The sequence below is a fragment of the Telmatherina bonti genome, assembly GCF_933228915.1.
Source record: "Telmatherina bonti genome assembly, chromosome: 8".
Classification (NCBI taxonomy): domain Eukaryota; kingdom Metazoa; phylum Chordata; class Actinopteri; order Atheriniformes; family Telmatherinidae; genus Telmatherina; species Telmatherina bonti.
The window spans coordinates 22,896,635-22,913,986 of NC_136626.1; the positions used below are offsets into that span (position 1 = coordinate 22,896,635).

The 17,352-nt window shown below is 40.7% G+C and overlaps 1 protein-coding gene across 2 annotated transcripts in view; it reads left to right on the plus strand.

Annotated features, from left to right (window-relative positions):
- The window catches only part of acbd6 (acyl-CoA binding domain containing 6), a 38,957-nt gene extending 21,843 nt beyond the window's left edge, over positions 1-17,114 (plus strand). Inside the window, exons 7-8 of one of the 2 annotated variants that reach the window (XM_079245461.1) lie at positions 9,968-9,998; positions 16,308-17,114. In XM_079245461.1, the coding sequence (XP_079101587.1) occupies positions 9,968-9,998; positions 16,308-16,462 (186 nt within the window). In that variant the 3' untranslated portion in view covers positions 16,463-17,114. The remainder of the gene's footprint in view (positions 1-9,967; positions 9,999-16,307) is intronic. The other variant, XM_079245462.1, reaches the window with a different exon arrangement.
- Positions 17,115-17,352: the final 238 nt, after the last annotated feature.

Here is a 17,352-nt window from a genome sequence, read left to right on the forward strand (position 1 = left end):
CAGTGTGAAGAGGAATGGCGAGAGTACAGTTCCTTGTGGTGCACCAGTGCTGCTGACCTCCATCTCAGACACACAACCTTTCAGTCTCACAAACTGGGGTCTGTTTGTGAGGTAGTCATAGATCCAGGTGGTTGTGGAGGTATCCACCTGGAATTTATGGAGCTTCTCACATAACAAATCAGGCTGAATGGTATTAAAAGCACTCGAGAAATCAAAGAACATGACCCTCAGAGTGCTGCCTGAATGGTCCAGATGAGAGTGTGCTCTCTGGAGCAGGTACATGATGGCATCTTCAACCCCAAGTCCATTATGATGTGCAAACTGTAATGGGTCCTGAAAGGTGTTTACTTGCTTGTTGAGGTGAGCCAGTAAGAGTCTCTCCGGGACTTTCATGATGTGAGATGTCCGGGCAACTGGTCTGTAGTCACTTGTTTCAGCTGGTTGTGGGTTTTTTTCGGCACTGGAACAAGGCAGGAGGTTTTCCACAGCACTGGGACTCTATTTTGTCTCAGAGTGGTTTTGAAAAGGTGCTGGAGAATCGGACATAGTTGTTTTGAGCAGGTCTTGGGAATCTGGGACTGACACCATCTGGACCTGCAGCCTTGTTCTAGTTCAGTTTCTCAAGTTGCTTCATGATCTGATTGCAGGACACAAACAAGGTGGAGGTCTCAGGATGTCCTGATGTGGAGGGAGATGAAGCTGTATTCTGGTCCATGACTGATCTGCAGGGTGACAGATTGGAGGTGTGACAGGAAAGCAGTGGGCTTTTGGAGGGTGTGTGGTCTGCCGGGCTGGAAGTAGGGGGTGAACTGAACCTGTTGAAGAATATGTTCAGCTCATTAGCTCTGTCCAGACCTCCATCAGACTGGTCCCCCTTTAACTTGAAGCCAGTGATCTTCTTCATTCCAGACCACACATCCCTCACGTTATTCTGCTGGAGCTGACTTTCTAACTTCCTCCTGTAGTCCTCCTTGCACTTCTTAGCTTTTAAGTTGTTTTTGTGTGCCCTCAATAACTCCCTGTCTCCATCCCTGAAGGCTTTCTTTTTGATGTTTAGCAGTTTTCACAGGTCACTGGTGATCCAGGGTTTGTTATTAGGGAAGCACCTCACTGTTCTTGTTGGGACGATGCTGTCCACACAGAAGTTTATGTAATCTGTCACACACTCAGTCATGGCGTTGATGTTGTCTCCATGAGGTTCACAGAGGACATTCCAGTCTGTAGCCTCAAAGCCTCCTCTAAGAGCATCTTCAGCTTCAGCAGACCAGATTTTGATAGTCTTTGTGATGATTGGTTGCTGCTGAATGATAGGCTTGTAGGTGGAGGTGAGAAGAACCCGATTATGGTCAGATCTTCCTAAAGGAGGCAGGGCAGAACAACTGTGTCCATTATTCATATTTGCATAGAACAAGTCCAATATCTTATTTTCTCTGGTGGAGCAGCTGACAAACTGCTGGAATGTTGGTAGAGTTGCAGAGAGGGAGACGTTGTCTCCGGAGATCACCATGGAGTTTGCATGCTGTGTTTGCAGCCAAGCAACGACGGAGCTGATGACGTCACAGACTGTGTCTGGTGCGGTACCAGGTATTAAATAAACCACTACCAGAATAACACAGGTAAACTCTCTGGGTAAATAATATGGACGGAAGCTCACAGCTAACAGTTCGATGTCCCTTGTGCATATCTTCTCCTTGACAGTAACATGTCCAGGATGACACCAACGCTGGTTAACAAGCACTGCAATTCCACCACCCTTAAGCTTTCCACTGTGTTGTCTACTGCGGTCTGCACGGACTGTTTTAAAGCCCAGTACAGACAAATTACAGTCAGGGATGTGTTCATGCAGCCATGTCTCGGTGAAGCACATAATACTGCACTCTCTGTATTCTTTCTGAGACCTTGTTAGCATCTCGAGCTTGCCCGTTTTGTTAGCTAGCGATCTCACATTACCCATCAAAACAGTTGGGAAAACCGGTTTAAATCTCCATCACTTCCTCCGTTGTCTCACTCCCGCTTGGCAACCTCTTTTCTTTAGTTTCAACTCCATCGGGATTTGATGTGTTGTTACACTGATAATCCTGATTTGGGAGAGTTTCATTAGTTGATCTTGATTGTAAACGTCTTTTGTTGCCATGGAGACTCATCATGACAAGTCTTAAAAAAGCCAAAAATATGCAGAAAAATCTTCCTTGCAGCACACCCTCCGAACTAGCATGAAATCTTCAGGAAAAAAGACTAATTTGAAGTAATATCTATGTGAGAAGAGTTTGTACTTTAAAAGAAATCAAGATAGCAAGTAGAGCTACTACAGTTTGCTGCCAACAGACGGCGCAATCTAGAATTGAATGGAATTGTCTTGCATTAGGAGGAACCCAGGGCCAGCTGCACCAGCATATGGTCTCACAAGGGGTCTGAGGATCTCATCTCGGTACCTAATGGCATATATATATACATATATATATATATATATATATATATATATATATATATATGTATATATATACATATATATATATATATATATATATATATATATATATAGATAAGTAAACTTAACATTAGTTACCACAAAAAACAATATAGTGGATAACTCAATCAAATAATAGACACCGACATAAACTCTAGTAATGTCTGCAAAATGCATTTTGTTGCATTTAAATTCAAAACAGTAAAATAATGAGATAGAAAATATTTTTGGCTGTAATTGACCAGGGTTCTTCCAGGTAATTTTGGTCCATTTCACAAATTTAATGATTGGAATAGCCAAAAACAAGACAAAGGTAAGACATGTTTCATTGATTAAGAACATCGTCGCCTCATATGTTTTGCTCGACAGTGAGCTAGGCTTTGTTGGTCCACTACTCCTGGAGGAATTCAACAAATGGATCTTTCCAAATGCAAAAACACCAAGCACAGTTCTGTAGAGCATCACACTCACAAAAATGGTACTATTGCCTCCTCACACATTACTTGTGATTTTATAAGTCACACTGTACGGTGCTCTTATGGGATTCATATTTAGTACTTGCTGCACATTAGTTGTACTTGATGAAATGAAAGCTGTTGCCATGCTGTGTTAAAAGGGCATATCAGACATGGATACAGTTATGAATCTATAATATGAGCACTCAGAAAAGAGCCAGCAACTTGACAGTAATAGTGCAGCCTAAAGAGCCATTCCAGCAGGTAACAGTCCTCTTTGCCATCATCAGCTGTTGTTTCTTTCTTATTGGCCACTCACTGGGCCTTGCCTACACTCAACTATTTGATTTCCATCGTTCTTAACCGTCCACATAAATTGTCAGGAGCATTAAAGCTGTCCTCGACTGTTTCAGACGAGCTGGGGTGGAGGGGAGTGAGAGGGTGAGAGCGGGATTCAGACAGCAAAGGGAGGGGATGGGGGTGAGGAGAGAGAATAAACAAAGTAAGTGTTTTGCCTTCCATCAGTCTCCCGCAGTACTCAGCTTTATGAGTCCCTCACTCCAAATGCCTCAGCCCACTCCACAGCCCACACTGCCTGGCCATTGATTTTCATATTACACTCTTTTATGTATTTATTTATTTCATATATTTCTTTTTAAACGTCATCGATGAGCCGCAGGAGGACAGACAGGGCCTCTGGTGATGTTAATTCTGTGCCCCAACCCTATCCTCCTTCTTTGATGGCTTTAATGGAGGCTAAGGTGTCCCATGGGAATAAGCAAACTCAGTGGCATGGGGAGGGGAGAGACGTATGCTAGAAAGATGTGCATGAGGAAAGAAACAAGAACACTTGCTATGTTTACATGGGAGTTTAAATTCCTGTTTAATCCGCATAAAAGTTAAGTCCGCTTTAAACTGATGAAAAAGGACCATGTAAACACTTAATTCCTCATGCAAATTTTTTTTCGGAATTAAACTTAATTCCGATGTAAGTGACTGGTTTATTAGCATTTTAATTCCGAACTATTTAATTCCTCTGTCAAGTAAACCTTAATTACGCTCTAAGTTAATTCCTATCGTTCTGCGCATACTCGTTAGCTTGTCCTGTCCCTATGACACAAGTTGTTTTGCCTCCATTGTTTGGTGGTCTGTGTTTCTTCTCCTTCTCAGTTGCTGCAAAAAGTGAAGTAGTATGCTCTTGTTGAGCTGGTGCTTCAAATTTATAATAAAAATAGCTGCGAAACTGGTACTTATGTAGTTTTTACAAGTTACGTCTGAAAAGACGAGAAGCAGGGAGTGAACTTTCTCTATTTCCAGTATACGCCATACATCACGTCCACCATCTGTCCAATCAGAACCCTTCCCGACCCGTCGCTTTAAAGAAGAATTAAGTAAGAACGTGTTTCGTGTAAACCTTCATTTGGAATAATTATTTTCATGTAAACTCGTAGGAGAATACGTTAATTCCGAATTATTTCATTCCAAATCAAAAAACATCATGTAACTGTAGCCATTGATACTTAAAAAAAGAGATGTCTTTGTGTTGTGTGATGCTTTTTTTTCAATTTTTTTTCTTTTTTTTTTTTTTTTAATATATTCTTGTTCCTGCTTGTCTTGAGTTTTCAGAGTTGTTTTTGTTCTGAGTTTGAGTTATGATAGTTAAAGGAACAGTTAATACTTGTATATATGTTCATTTCAGGGTTCACTTTCCTAAACTGTGATGTTGTTCATGGCAGCTGTCTGTGAGAGGGGGAAGGGGGAAACTCCCAGGTGCCTGAAGGACACTCCCTGGAGGTGTGAAGGGCAGAGAGTTTGGTGATTGGTTAATTTGACCGTGGGTGGCAGTGCTCACACACTGAGCAGCAAGGTTACCTCTTCTTGCTCAGAGAGAAGACCCTGATTCAATTAGGGCCAGCCCTAGTCTGCAGATCCATTTAAGAAAGAAAAAGGAGGGGGGGGGGCTTCCCAGAACACAAGGAAAAGAATACATAGCACACAAAAAGAAAATTAATGTGCAATAACACATCTGCTAGACATTTTTTCCTTGTGTAGTATACCTGTGTATATAATAATGTCTGTAATAATGAAACCCTCTGCTGTTGTGTTGGATCTCCAGCCTGAAAAAAACCTGCAGTTCCTTTCTGTTGAGAGTTTCAGTGTCTCCAGATCTTAATGAAGTTGTTCTCATTACAGATAAAGAGTAAAAGTTATATTCATTTGTGATCTAAAGTTTATGGCTGTGATTATTCAGCTTTTGCTTTTGATGATGGTTTTATCATCAGTGAAGGCGACAGAAGATACTATTTTATTGTTGAAATAGATGCAACAATTAAACTCTGGGGATTAGGGTAAATATATTTTGCAATAAACTGTAGATTTGCTATCTCAAAACTTCACATTGGAATACTAAAAAGCACCAACAAGGTAGAATTTTCACTCTTTCAAGAATATTTTGTCCATAGAAACAAGCCACAATACACAAAAAGAAAATTACATCTTACTCTGAAAATGGCCATGTGTAAAATATGTGAGTTTTATACTGTTAGGTTGTGTAGATACTTCAGTCCATGATTTTGGTGTTGTACTAGCTGCTCTGGTTATGACCATCTGAATTAGGATCACCATCTCCTCCATGCTATCAGAGCTCTTCTTTCTGATTAATGGCACCTGCTTATCATAACCCTATCTGCTAGAATCTGCATACCAATGATCCCCGTCGCCTATCGATTCACCCCTCATCTCCCCCACACACATCATGAAGACTGATACACACACACACACACACACACATGCATACGTTCATCCTCCCCCCCGACCACTGTCATTATAAAAGTCAGCAGCTGCTGCATGCATTGATCATAAATCATAAATGCTTGTTCATTTTTCTCCACTTGTTTAATGTTGCTGTCAGGGACAGCAGGGGGAGAAAAGGAGGAGGCGGGAAATGAAGAGAGAAAGAAAAGGCCAAAAGAAAGTTTACTGAGACACAGAAAAATGACAAGAGAAAAGAAAGCTGAAGGGGAAATCATTGTAGAGTAAGTTTTGTATTGTGTACCGTATATATAACTGGAGATATAGAAAGGTATATGACTATACTTATATTGATATATTTCTATTAGTGTGTATATGGCTTATAATTCTAACAGGAACAATGGATACCTACATATTCATGTCATGGTTATCGTCCCACACTGTGACTAGGACAGTTAAAATAATAATTTAAAAGCAAGTTGTATCCAAACAACGCAGAAGATTTGTCAGTGCATGATTTTCCTGATACATCGACTAAATGCTATATGTTATACACAGATACATATATATATATATATATATATATATATATATATATATATATATATATATATATATATATATATATATATATATATATATATAGCATGCTATCCTTTGGATTGTCTTGTTATTTCTTGGCTCCAGACATAAAATCAGTCAAACAGTTGCTCAGTTTTTAGGGAGAGAAGGATGCTTCTAGAGATAACTAAAGATAATTTACTTTAACCTGTAAAAATATTAATTTTATCCAGGGTTAAAGGTTTTCTATGTAAAACTTTAATTCCACGTATGCTGTAAAATATTAGGTAACGTGATTAATGCCAAGGATATGACATGTTTGGTAATTAAACAGTTGTCTAAATGAGCGCATTTCAGATCAAGTCTGTATTTAGAGTAAAAGGTTGTCTTATATGAAAAAAAACTGCATGCAGGTTCAGATGTCCTAACTTCAATTTTAATTGAGTTGTTTGCAAAAATTCCAAAATTGAACATTTAGGATAATCTGATAGGAGAATTTTTTGAGGTGTCTTGTACGAAACAGACTAAATGGACTAGCTATGGCTTTATGATTTTTGGTCTGTTGATAAATAAGGCTGAATGCCACCTCTCTCTATAAACCATTAATCCACTCTCCTTCCCTTTCATCCATCTTGCTTCACATCATTTGTATGGTAGAAATGATAGATTAGTGTGACTTAAATACAGCAAAACTGCAATTGTACGGATAGATCAATCCCTATCCATGCTGCTCCTAAGCATATTGCTCCACCCCATTAGGGTGATACACTCCTAGACTGGGCTGGATCTCTCCTTCTGGTATTGTGCAAGCAGCGGCTTTATTGAGTACTCTGCTGACATCCAGCCCAGCATTTCTGCACCGCAAGGGGAAACTTTGGATGACATGTAAAAGCGGAGGGTTGGTACCACATGCCTTCGTAATGGGATGGGAACAGGGGGCACCACAGAGGGGGAGAGAGGGGGATGTTAACTGCAGGTATGGGGTGGAGGAAGAGGGATGGAAACGGGAGTGTCTCTTCCAGGCTGCTTCCAAAGCAAATGGAAGACAATCCAATTTCCTATGATTCCATCAAGCCTCCGTCCTGGATCTAGGGGCATTAGAGAGCGCTGAGAGGACAGGCCGCTGACCCCTCACATGAACATGCAAGAAGCCTGTTTGCTGCACATGTGCACTAGCATGTTCAGCACATACTGTAGACCCTCATTTTATCTTTTTTTTTTTTTTTTTTTTTTAAATGAAAAAAATTTAATTTGTGTGATAAACTGAATTTTTTATGGTCAGTCAAACATTGGTGTGTGTGTGTGTGTGTGTGTGTGTGTGTGTGTGTGTGTGTGTGTGTGTGTGTGTGTGTGTGTGTGTGTGTGTGTGTGTGTGTGTGTGTGTGTGTGTGTGTGTGTGTGTGTGTGTGTGTGTGTGTATGCTGTTGAACAACAAATGCAGATTAGTGATGGCTACAGATTATGGCTTAAACCCTCAGTCTTTAATTATTACTATGTATTTATGTGCATAAAGGTTTTCCTTTACAATCTTAACTTTAACCATCTGTCACTGACCCGCTGCGTCGAGTTTTTGTGTGTATATATGTGTGTGTATTTTTTATGAACCGTTCATCAATAATTTTTTGTTAAATAAAGCAGAATATCATCCCTGTTTTATATTTGCAGTAAAGTGCCAGATCTGCTGTTGAAACTTAGTTTTTTTCTGTGGGGCAAACAGGATAGTGGCAGAACATTACAAGTTGTGATTTGACTTGCAGACAGACAGACATTGTTGTCTTGGGTGAGCCGCTACATCGTTTTCCATGCTAGTGGCGATTTGCATCTGTTCTCTGCGATCAACCCTGAGGGAATAGAAAGCTCTAATCCAATCAGCAGGTCCCTGAAGTGCTGCTCCTGAGAGACGTAGAGAAACACAACAATAGGATCACTCTGCACTGGGCCCGTTCACAGAAGGCAGACGGGGAAAAGAAGGAAAGGAAATCAGAAATTGAGGAAAGAGATTGGAACTGAAGAGGAGACAGTAATACAGAAGTGTGAGAATAGTGAATGTTGAAATTGAAGGAGAAAAAGAAGAAATTTTGGGTCAGGTGAAAGAATCGAAGTGAAGGTGGTGTGGTTAGGTGGAAGAGATGTCAGAAGAAGGAAAGTATTGGAAGGAAATTGAACAAGGACTTGGCGGGTAACGGAAAGTGAAATGTGAACACAAGGATCTGTGTTTGGACTTGCAAAGTTTAAAAGATCATTTAACAAGTTAACAGTTTTGGGAATTTGTAGCATTACTACTGAAGGACAGAAGGAAATTTCACGACACATCTTCATTTTTAATCTGTGAACATGGAAATATTGTGCTTACATCGACGAGTGCGCCTTGTCTCAGGACCAGAGGCAACATTTTGATCCATTTATCATCATTATGAGGTGCAAAGGCAGCCTAGAGTGGTGATTAAGAACTGAATGTACTGTTGATGATGCCTGTCATATATTCTGTCTGATTATACCTGCACACACACTCATATCCCCCTCGTTGCCCCCAGTCCACCGCTTCTTATAAGAGTTATATCTCTATCATTGATCCCTTGACCTCAAGTATCATTTGTACTCTTCTAAGGACACACACATGCACCATCCTACACACAAGAAGCCACTTCAGATTTTCTGGACACCCTCTGAGACCGAGCCTCCTCTCCATTGTCCCTGAGGCTTTCTATCACGGTCAAATATTCTTTTTGGGCTGTTTTATACTTTTCTCATTTTCAAGCCCTAAATGTTCCCTGTGTGTCCCTCAGGGGTGGAACAATATCTTAACCCATTGATACGTTCATACAGGCTAACACAGCATTTTTATTTATTTTTTTTTATTGTTCTTCATCATCACAAATTAATTCATTTCAGCTTTATTTGTATTGTGCCACTTCACAACAATGTTGTCACAGGGCACTTTACATACACAAATCAATATACACATCATTAGTGAGCAAAATTAGTTAAATGTGAAGTTCAGTGTTTGCCCAGGCTATTTAAATATACAGAGGTACTGGTGATCAATCCACCAAGCTTCCAGTTGGAGGATGTCCATTTTACCCATTGACAATACAGAAGGGTAAGAGAACCCATGAAGTGCCACCATTTCTGCCAGTGTTGATATTTGTAAGCACATCCAAAATCCAGCACTAACCTAATTACTATAAGAATAAATAAATAAATTATTAAATAAAAACAACTGATTGCTTACATTTGGTTTATTAAAATGCAGTTAAAATGTGTACAGTTTTTATTTTTTCATTTTTACACCACAGCTAAGTGATTCACTAATTGTGTCAGTGTTGGTTGCCATGGGATGGCGTTGTCTGATATGGAAGGCGTGATGAGGTTGTCTCTGCCATACCGTCATGCTGACTTTTAGTAATGTATTGTTTTACGTTGAACAGAGTTCTAAGTTGAAACGCTTGATTTGCAGGTCACATGTTTCTTAAGTCAATATCTCATCTTCTTTCAATGGCCCCCTCGGCACAATAAAAACACAGCACTGTTGATCAATTTAGAAGTTAATTGATGCTGTGGCAGGTTTCCTTTTGGGAAGTTTGAACTGGGTTATTACCTTATTTCACACCAAATATTTGTAATACATGTGTAAGTTATTGTTTTTTTAATTCGCTCTCCGGTTATTTTATTAATCCACAGTCATCTACAGTCAGAGATCTGCTGAAGTAAACACTTGTTTTGCCTTTTACAGGACAATGAAGGACAGACAGCGTTACATTATGGTAAGAAAGCCTCATATCATCATTTCAGCACTTTCTGGCGTCACTTGTCTGCCTAAGTGCTCCATTTATATACTTGTTTTCTGTACACGCTTGCTCTTGGCTTACATTTGTCTCAAATTCATCAAATACCCTCGATTTCCTCTGACTCTCTCCCATCCATTTCTCATCTTTATTTTCTGGACTTTTTACTAAGTCTATTACATTTCTTTTTCATCCTCTCTACTATTGTGCATACATCTTATGGCATGTACAAGTGTATACGTCTCTATAGCTGTGTGCATGCATGTGTGTGTGTGTGTGTGTGTGTGTGTGTGTGTGTGTGTGTGTGTGTGAATGTGTGTGTGAGTGTGTTTAATAATTGTCAGACCTCCCAGAGGAAATCAGCAGTGGTCCTTAGACTCCCCTGACCCTCTCATGCCCCAACACACATGTCCCTTAGGGGCGGTTCTCATGTCCTCTGTGCCTCTGTATGAGTATGTATATATGTGTGTGTGACGATGCCATCTGTCCTTTAGCATGGTGGTGTTGAAGTGGACTTGTTGGATCATCTACTGGAGAGCTACACACTCACACACACATACATACATATGCACTCACCAGAGGAACCCCTGAGGATGGGGCATAAAAAGATGACTAATAAACATAAGCGATGAACTCAAAGAGACAAATAGCAGAGAATGAAAATTCATTCCTACCTCTCTTTGCACAGGGCCACAGTGGCTGGCAAGTGATTAATTGAGGGTTTACTGCTCGCCATAAATTGTTCTCCTCCTCTACTGCTCCCCTGAGGGCCAAACACTTTTTACAGCTCAAGGCCCAGACGAGACACTCGCCACGTGCACACACAAGCTAGCTAAATAAAATACAGTTTAGAGCAACAAGAGGAAGTCTGCAAATATGGCAGAAAAAGGAAACTGCCAAGCATGTTAGTCTGATTTGGCTGATAGATTAGTGATTACTGTGGCTTTTTACACTCCACGCACTTCTTGCTATTCATATGCACAGCTTGAGTATGCACACACATTTGTTAACGCACCCTTGTGCATTCCGATGTATCATCACATCTCATGTGCCCATACTCCCGCCTGACACCTCTGGGCTGTATTTTAAAAAGCCTTGCTGTCAATCAGTGCAGCTGCTGACATCAGCGAACATGGCGCAGCACGAAGCCCGCTTTTTAAAAGGAGCAAGCGATTGACACCAGCTAAGAAGAGCACTCCCGACAAGAGAGGATGAGAGGAGATAAGGGAGGGGCGAGGTGCCAGAGGGCCAAGAGGTGCACTGGGAATGAAGGGACCCACTAACTGGGTTGAGAAAATGCAACATGCTCCCTTCCCCCTTCACCACTTTGAGAGAAATACAAGACCCTTTTAGTGAGGCACAAATTGCCAATGGGGCAGAAATCAAGTGTTAAGGGAAAACTCAGGTCCAGGCCGGTGTCAGTACAGAGCCTGCAGATGGGCTTTTCATTAACTGCAGATCCGTACATACTGTATTAAACCACAGTATGATAAAGAAAGGAATGTGGCAAATTTACTCAAACCTGGTACACACTCACTTTATAGTCAGTAATGAGCTGCTCCAAAGCTTGATTTTCCAGTTCTCCAACATTTAACCAAAAAAAAAAAAAAAAAAAATCCAAATAAAGAACTACTATATTGCTCATTTAAACTGGGTTAACCGGGATAACCGTGTAGGTTAGGATGCAAATGGTTGTAATTCAGTCGAAGAAGATGTCCGAAAATCAACAACTTTTGCTTGGAGGTGGTAAAGAAAAACTGAGGTGGACATCCACCAAGTGAAATGAAGAGAGATGTTCTTTAGTTATTGCTTTCATAGCAGCGTATATTCGGAGTATTATATTTTTCTCTCCTGCTTTGAAAAGGACAGTAGACAGGTGAAGAGACACAGCAGACACCAGCAGACCATGACCAGCTCCTTACCATCCAACACTATCATGTGTTGGCATTGAAGTCAGGAAAGCACCAGGACCAGATGGAGTATTGGGGAGGGTCCTGAAATCAGGTGCCCATCAGCTTGCTGAAGTATTTACTAACATCCTTAAACATCCGCTGCAGCAAGTCCTTCGAAGAGCACATCTTGAACCTGGGCTGGATGGTGAACACCAGCCACATTATTAAAAAAAAAAAAAAAAAAGCCTGGTAAGCGTCTCTTTATTCTAAGAACACTGAGGAGGAACGAACTTACCACTGCGCACCAGAGAGTGTCCTGACCTATGGCTGAACAGCAACAGTATGATAGCTGCACTGCATCTGAGAGGACAAAACTTGAAATAAGATAAACTTTATTGTTCTACTAGTGGAGTTTATTTCTTGGGCACATAGTACAGGTACATCTGCAAAACAATCTAAAATAGCCGATTATGAGACAAGACAACAAGTAGTGCAACATGACATATTCATTCTAAGGTTATACATAATAAAACAGTAAAAAGTGCAGACTCTTGTGCAACATTGTGTGTAATGTGGGCCATACAATAAACAAGGTTAAAAAAAAATTTTTTAAAAAACACTTATACTTCACTGGACATGAGCAGTCAGTACAATACATAGCAACTCGTATCTCCGGAGCTGCTGAACCAGTAATTTGAGTGGTATAAGAGATAATGACATAATAGATTAATGGGGAAGAGGACTGAAGACTGGAACAGGGGATCCTAGGCATCCCCTGTCCCCCCCCTGCCCAGTGAGCAGAGTGGACAAAGGTGATAAACATAACCCAGAAGCAGGGGGCAAGGACCTGGTTGAATTGACTGTTTATTGAGGAGAGAAATGGGGGTAATAAAAGAAATATTAAAATGGTTGCTGTTGCATCTGCAGACTCTAAGGGCAGCAGCCTATATTCTGAGAAAAGAACATATGATGCGTTGTTAACGATTTTATCGGCTTGTCTGACAACATTTTTTTCATACAAAGACAGAAGCTTTAGTGCTGTTATCACCATTTTGTGCAGTTTGGTCTTACTCTGGACTGCAAGGAAGCTGTCTTACACGGCCATGACATATCTCACAATCCCTCCAAAGATTGCATTGTAAAATATGGCCTTGACCTCTGCATGCACACCAAACAGAGGCAGCCTTCTTAGAAAATGCAGCCTTTGTGCTACCTTGCTGCACAGGTAGTCAACATGTACATTTCAGCTGAAATTACTGGACAACATCAGGTTTAAATATTTGTATGAAGGCACTTGTTCAGTTACACTGTTGCTGATGATCACATGTGTCATGTGACCTCTCGGGGGTCAAAGATCATTTCTTAGACTTTTTGCGTATTCGGTACAAGACAATCATCACACCTCTATCCTCTCTATTTCCCTGAAGTACAAGCTAGAGCTGGACTTTGTGACTAGCAGGATGAGAATGATGGTGCCATTGGAGAACTACGTGATTACAGGAATGTGTGCTCTTGCGCTCGTTAGTATATAGCGTAAAAAGATCTGAGAGTTAACAACTCAGAGGAACACGTGTGTTATACTGTTTGAAGGTAGAGAGCAAACCTGACCTGTTGTGAACGACTGGTAAGAAGAGTAGAACCATTTCACAATGAAAGGATTTCCATTTAAGTTTAACTGTTTAATTTGAAGCACTTTGAGATATTTGTTTAAAATGTAAAGTGGACTATAACTAAAACAAAATTAATTCTAATTGTTATTTTTGTGTGTCCAAGTGAGGCTGAAACATATTAAAGGCAGAGCTACAATATGCAAATGAGATGATGTTTGTTAATCAAATGTGTGGCAGTGATGACTGCATCCTCAGTCCCGCAACCCTGCTTCTAAGCAAAATGTTAAGGATCGAAGCTGTCAGCAACCTGGGATTTGAGCATAAGACCCACAATTCCCTTAAAGCACTTCTTTCAAGGTAATGCCACAGATCTGTAACTGCTGGACATGCAACTTTAGGTACCAGAACACTTTTGGACTTTTTCCATAAATGTGTTAGAGTGTGGTTATTAAGTGACATTTGAATGATGGGATGCCAAGGCATAGCCAGTACGGCTGAACTGTTGGGGGCTTTTTTTGTTTGTTTTGTTCTTGGGTTATCTTGTTTAGCAAGCAGATAGTCCATCCGATCCTATTGGTTTGCTTTCACAAACTTTACTAACCACAGGCTGCATCTAATAGAGAGTAATATTATGATTATTATGTTCAGGAAAAACAAGAGAGTCCAACATGTCCAGTGCATGGAGCAGCCATGAACCCCAAACCTTCAGAAAGTCATTTCGTTTGTTGGCACGTGATTCATTGTGCAAGGTTACACGCTGCCTGTCACGGGGAGCATGTTGGTCATGTTTTTCATGTAGTCTCAAAGGTATCCGATGTCCATGATGCTGCAACTTTGTTCAATGTTGGGGCACTCTTTGCTTTTTTCCTTCTTTACTAGCTGCTTCAGTTCTTGTTGAGGTGGCCACTTTCACTCCATTTTTACTTTGGAATGCCCTGTTCTTTTTGTTAGTGCATGTTTTAACTTCTTTATCTATGTGAAGTTTATTTTTCTGTGAATGCCAATTTACTGTCTTCTCCACCATATTATTGATGAAACAATGGATGTAATCTGCTATGGTGACCGTGGCTTCTTCCAGCTCTAAGCTACGAAGGATATTCCCATCTGTGCTGAGAAAACAGACATTTAGCATCTCTATCCTGTCAGTTGTTTAGTTGACTTCAGGACTGATGAATACATGGGCATGACATACTAACATTTTGTGAGAAGCTTGGTAATGTTGGCTCCAGCTTGCAGTGGTTCATGTCCCCCGTCACAAGAATTAAAGTTCCAGGAGAGTTCTGGTGTATCAAGATGATACACCAGAACTATGGGAGGTGCCTCGTAGAAATACAGAGCAGTTCAACGTCTGGAGTTCACATTTGAGATGTAAGAGTAAATGACTTACACCAATTGTCACTCTAATAATAGATTAAGTCTCCACGTCTAGATTTTAATGAGGATTCTTCTCTGTCAGATGAAAGAGAACCTCTCTTGATCCAGCTGAGTCAGGCATGTCCTGGCGTAGCCATGTTTCTGTTAGCGATATGATGCTCGCCTCTCTGTATCTATAGCAGAATCTCACAGCTACCCACAGCTCGTCCATCTTACATTGCAGATATATTACATCTTAACCACTGCCTAACATCCCCTCTTTTACCTCTAATCGTCTGCTGAGGTTTAATCACAGGTTTAGTTTTTGAAAAGTCTGGAGGGGGTGGTGTTGCTGGTGTTGCAAAGTGACAAGTTTCCTGGGAATAGCTGAGGTTTTACGTGCTGAGGTGCCAGGGATATGTTTAGTTGATCAACAACTGCCGATAGAGACAGCAGCAGAGCCAAGAGTGTAAGCATGGCTCGGATTTTCCAACTCACGCTGAGCATGACGCCGTTCGTGGGCCGCTTCAGTGATGGATTCAAGTTGCCTCACTGCAAAGCCGCTGCTGTCGGACTGTCTGTCCCTACTGGATGAGAGGCTGCCCTCCGTTTGGTTTCTTCTCCTGCGGAAATCTCCTGGCTTCTTCTCCGGTGGGTTGCTCGCAGATACTTCATCTCTGCTGCCAGCATCCACCTGCAGGATTGTTCCGCTCCCAGTTAGATTTCGTCACTGCTCAACACCCGGCTGCTTCGCATTAGCAATTTGGATTTGGCTTTATGGCGCTAGCTTGTAGCCACTGGCGTTAGCTTTAGCTAGGAACCATGAACCCCCCCCCTTAAACACACAATCTACTACCTCCCAGTCCCAATTTTTTTTCTTTGCATCGGTTTCAATACAGACTATTGTGTAGAACATTTTTAAGTGCACTTTTATATTATTTATATAGCTTGTATTTTTATTTATTATATTTTCTCAGTGAATTGCTGCATAACAGAATTTTGTTGTTTTCTTGTATATTGAAAATAAAGTTTCAATTCTATTCTTTGCTGGTTTGACACATGAGCGTGTTTGACAGCTTATACCAGGAGCTACTGGTGAGTCATGTCATGTCAGAGATGATTCATAAAGTTGTTTCCACTCCCCCAGTGTGCATTAAGTCTTCTTCAAAACAAACCAAGAGAAATGACACCTCCCTCCTCCCTCCATGTTGGCAAAAGTGAGGAATAAACTAAGCTGAGGTAACTGGACAGCGGAGAAATGATAGAGATTATTTGCAGGGGACTTTGCCTCTCAGCAAAGTATCATATGGATGTTGAGGTTTTTCAGAGTGGTGAACTGGCAACGCTTTGTCGAAAATGAACATAAACTTCTTTTTTCTTTCTGTCTTTAGATTGATTTTTTTTTTTATTTATGTATTTCTTTCTCTTCTTAGCATCGGCGTGTGAGTTCGCTGACATTGTAGAGCTGCTCCTTAATGCCGGAGCTGACCCGTTCATCAAAGACATGGAGGGCTCTCTTCCGGAGGAGGTCACCGAATCCAGTGCTATTTCCACACTTCTGTGCCAGTATACTGCTCCAAAAGGCTAGATCATCCTTACAAGCCTCCACCACAGTCTTCTCCAATGCCTTTGTCTCTTCCTCGTTCTACTCATTTGCTAATTCCTGGAGTGATTCTGTTCTGCCCCTGCTGATTGTATACAAAGACCACAGAAGATTTGTTTGTTTGTTTTCTTTTCTTCCAAATTAATTGCATCAGCGTATGCAATGAGCTGCAGTTGGGGACATTGATCATCCTATTTGATCAGATGCAGGAAATTTAGGACAATGCATGCATTTCAACTCTTTTAAAAGATATTTACTATCTCCTTTGTCCTATGTTTCAAGGTCTTGCTGTACTTCGAAAGCTATTCCTGTCAAATTGAACTTATGTTGGCAATATAGCAAAACTAATGAGTTGGTCTTAGTTTTGCAAACATTTGAGTGAAAACAGTTGTCAGTGCAGTGCGATAAAGTATCTGGATTTATCAGGCTTCACAGTTGCTGGAGAAAAAAAAAAAAAACAGGCATTCAAATTTTCTTCTATTTAATATTGCATACATTTCCACAAAGTTCACAATATCACTCATATCATTATAGAAATATACGGTACCATCTTACAATAAAAGATTATGTATCACCCTTTCCTACTCCTGAGGTCAGACAGTCTACCAGACCTTCTCGTCTGGCTCACTCCTCTCTATAAGTGTCTTCATGATTCATTATTGAGTTGTTACATTCCGAGGAATGTTTCCATCATTCAATGTGCATCATCATTAAAGTGTTTAACAAAGTTTTGTGTGGACTGTTGTCTTCTCTTCCACTCCCTCCATACAGTACCAGTCCTCATACGATCTCAATGGAGTGCAGCCATCCACACTGTAAGCACTGTGACAATTCATTGCATATTCCAGCAATTTTGAAAGAGATGGCTTCAATAT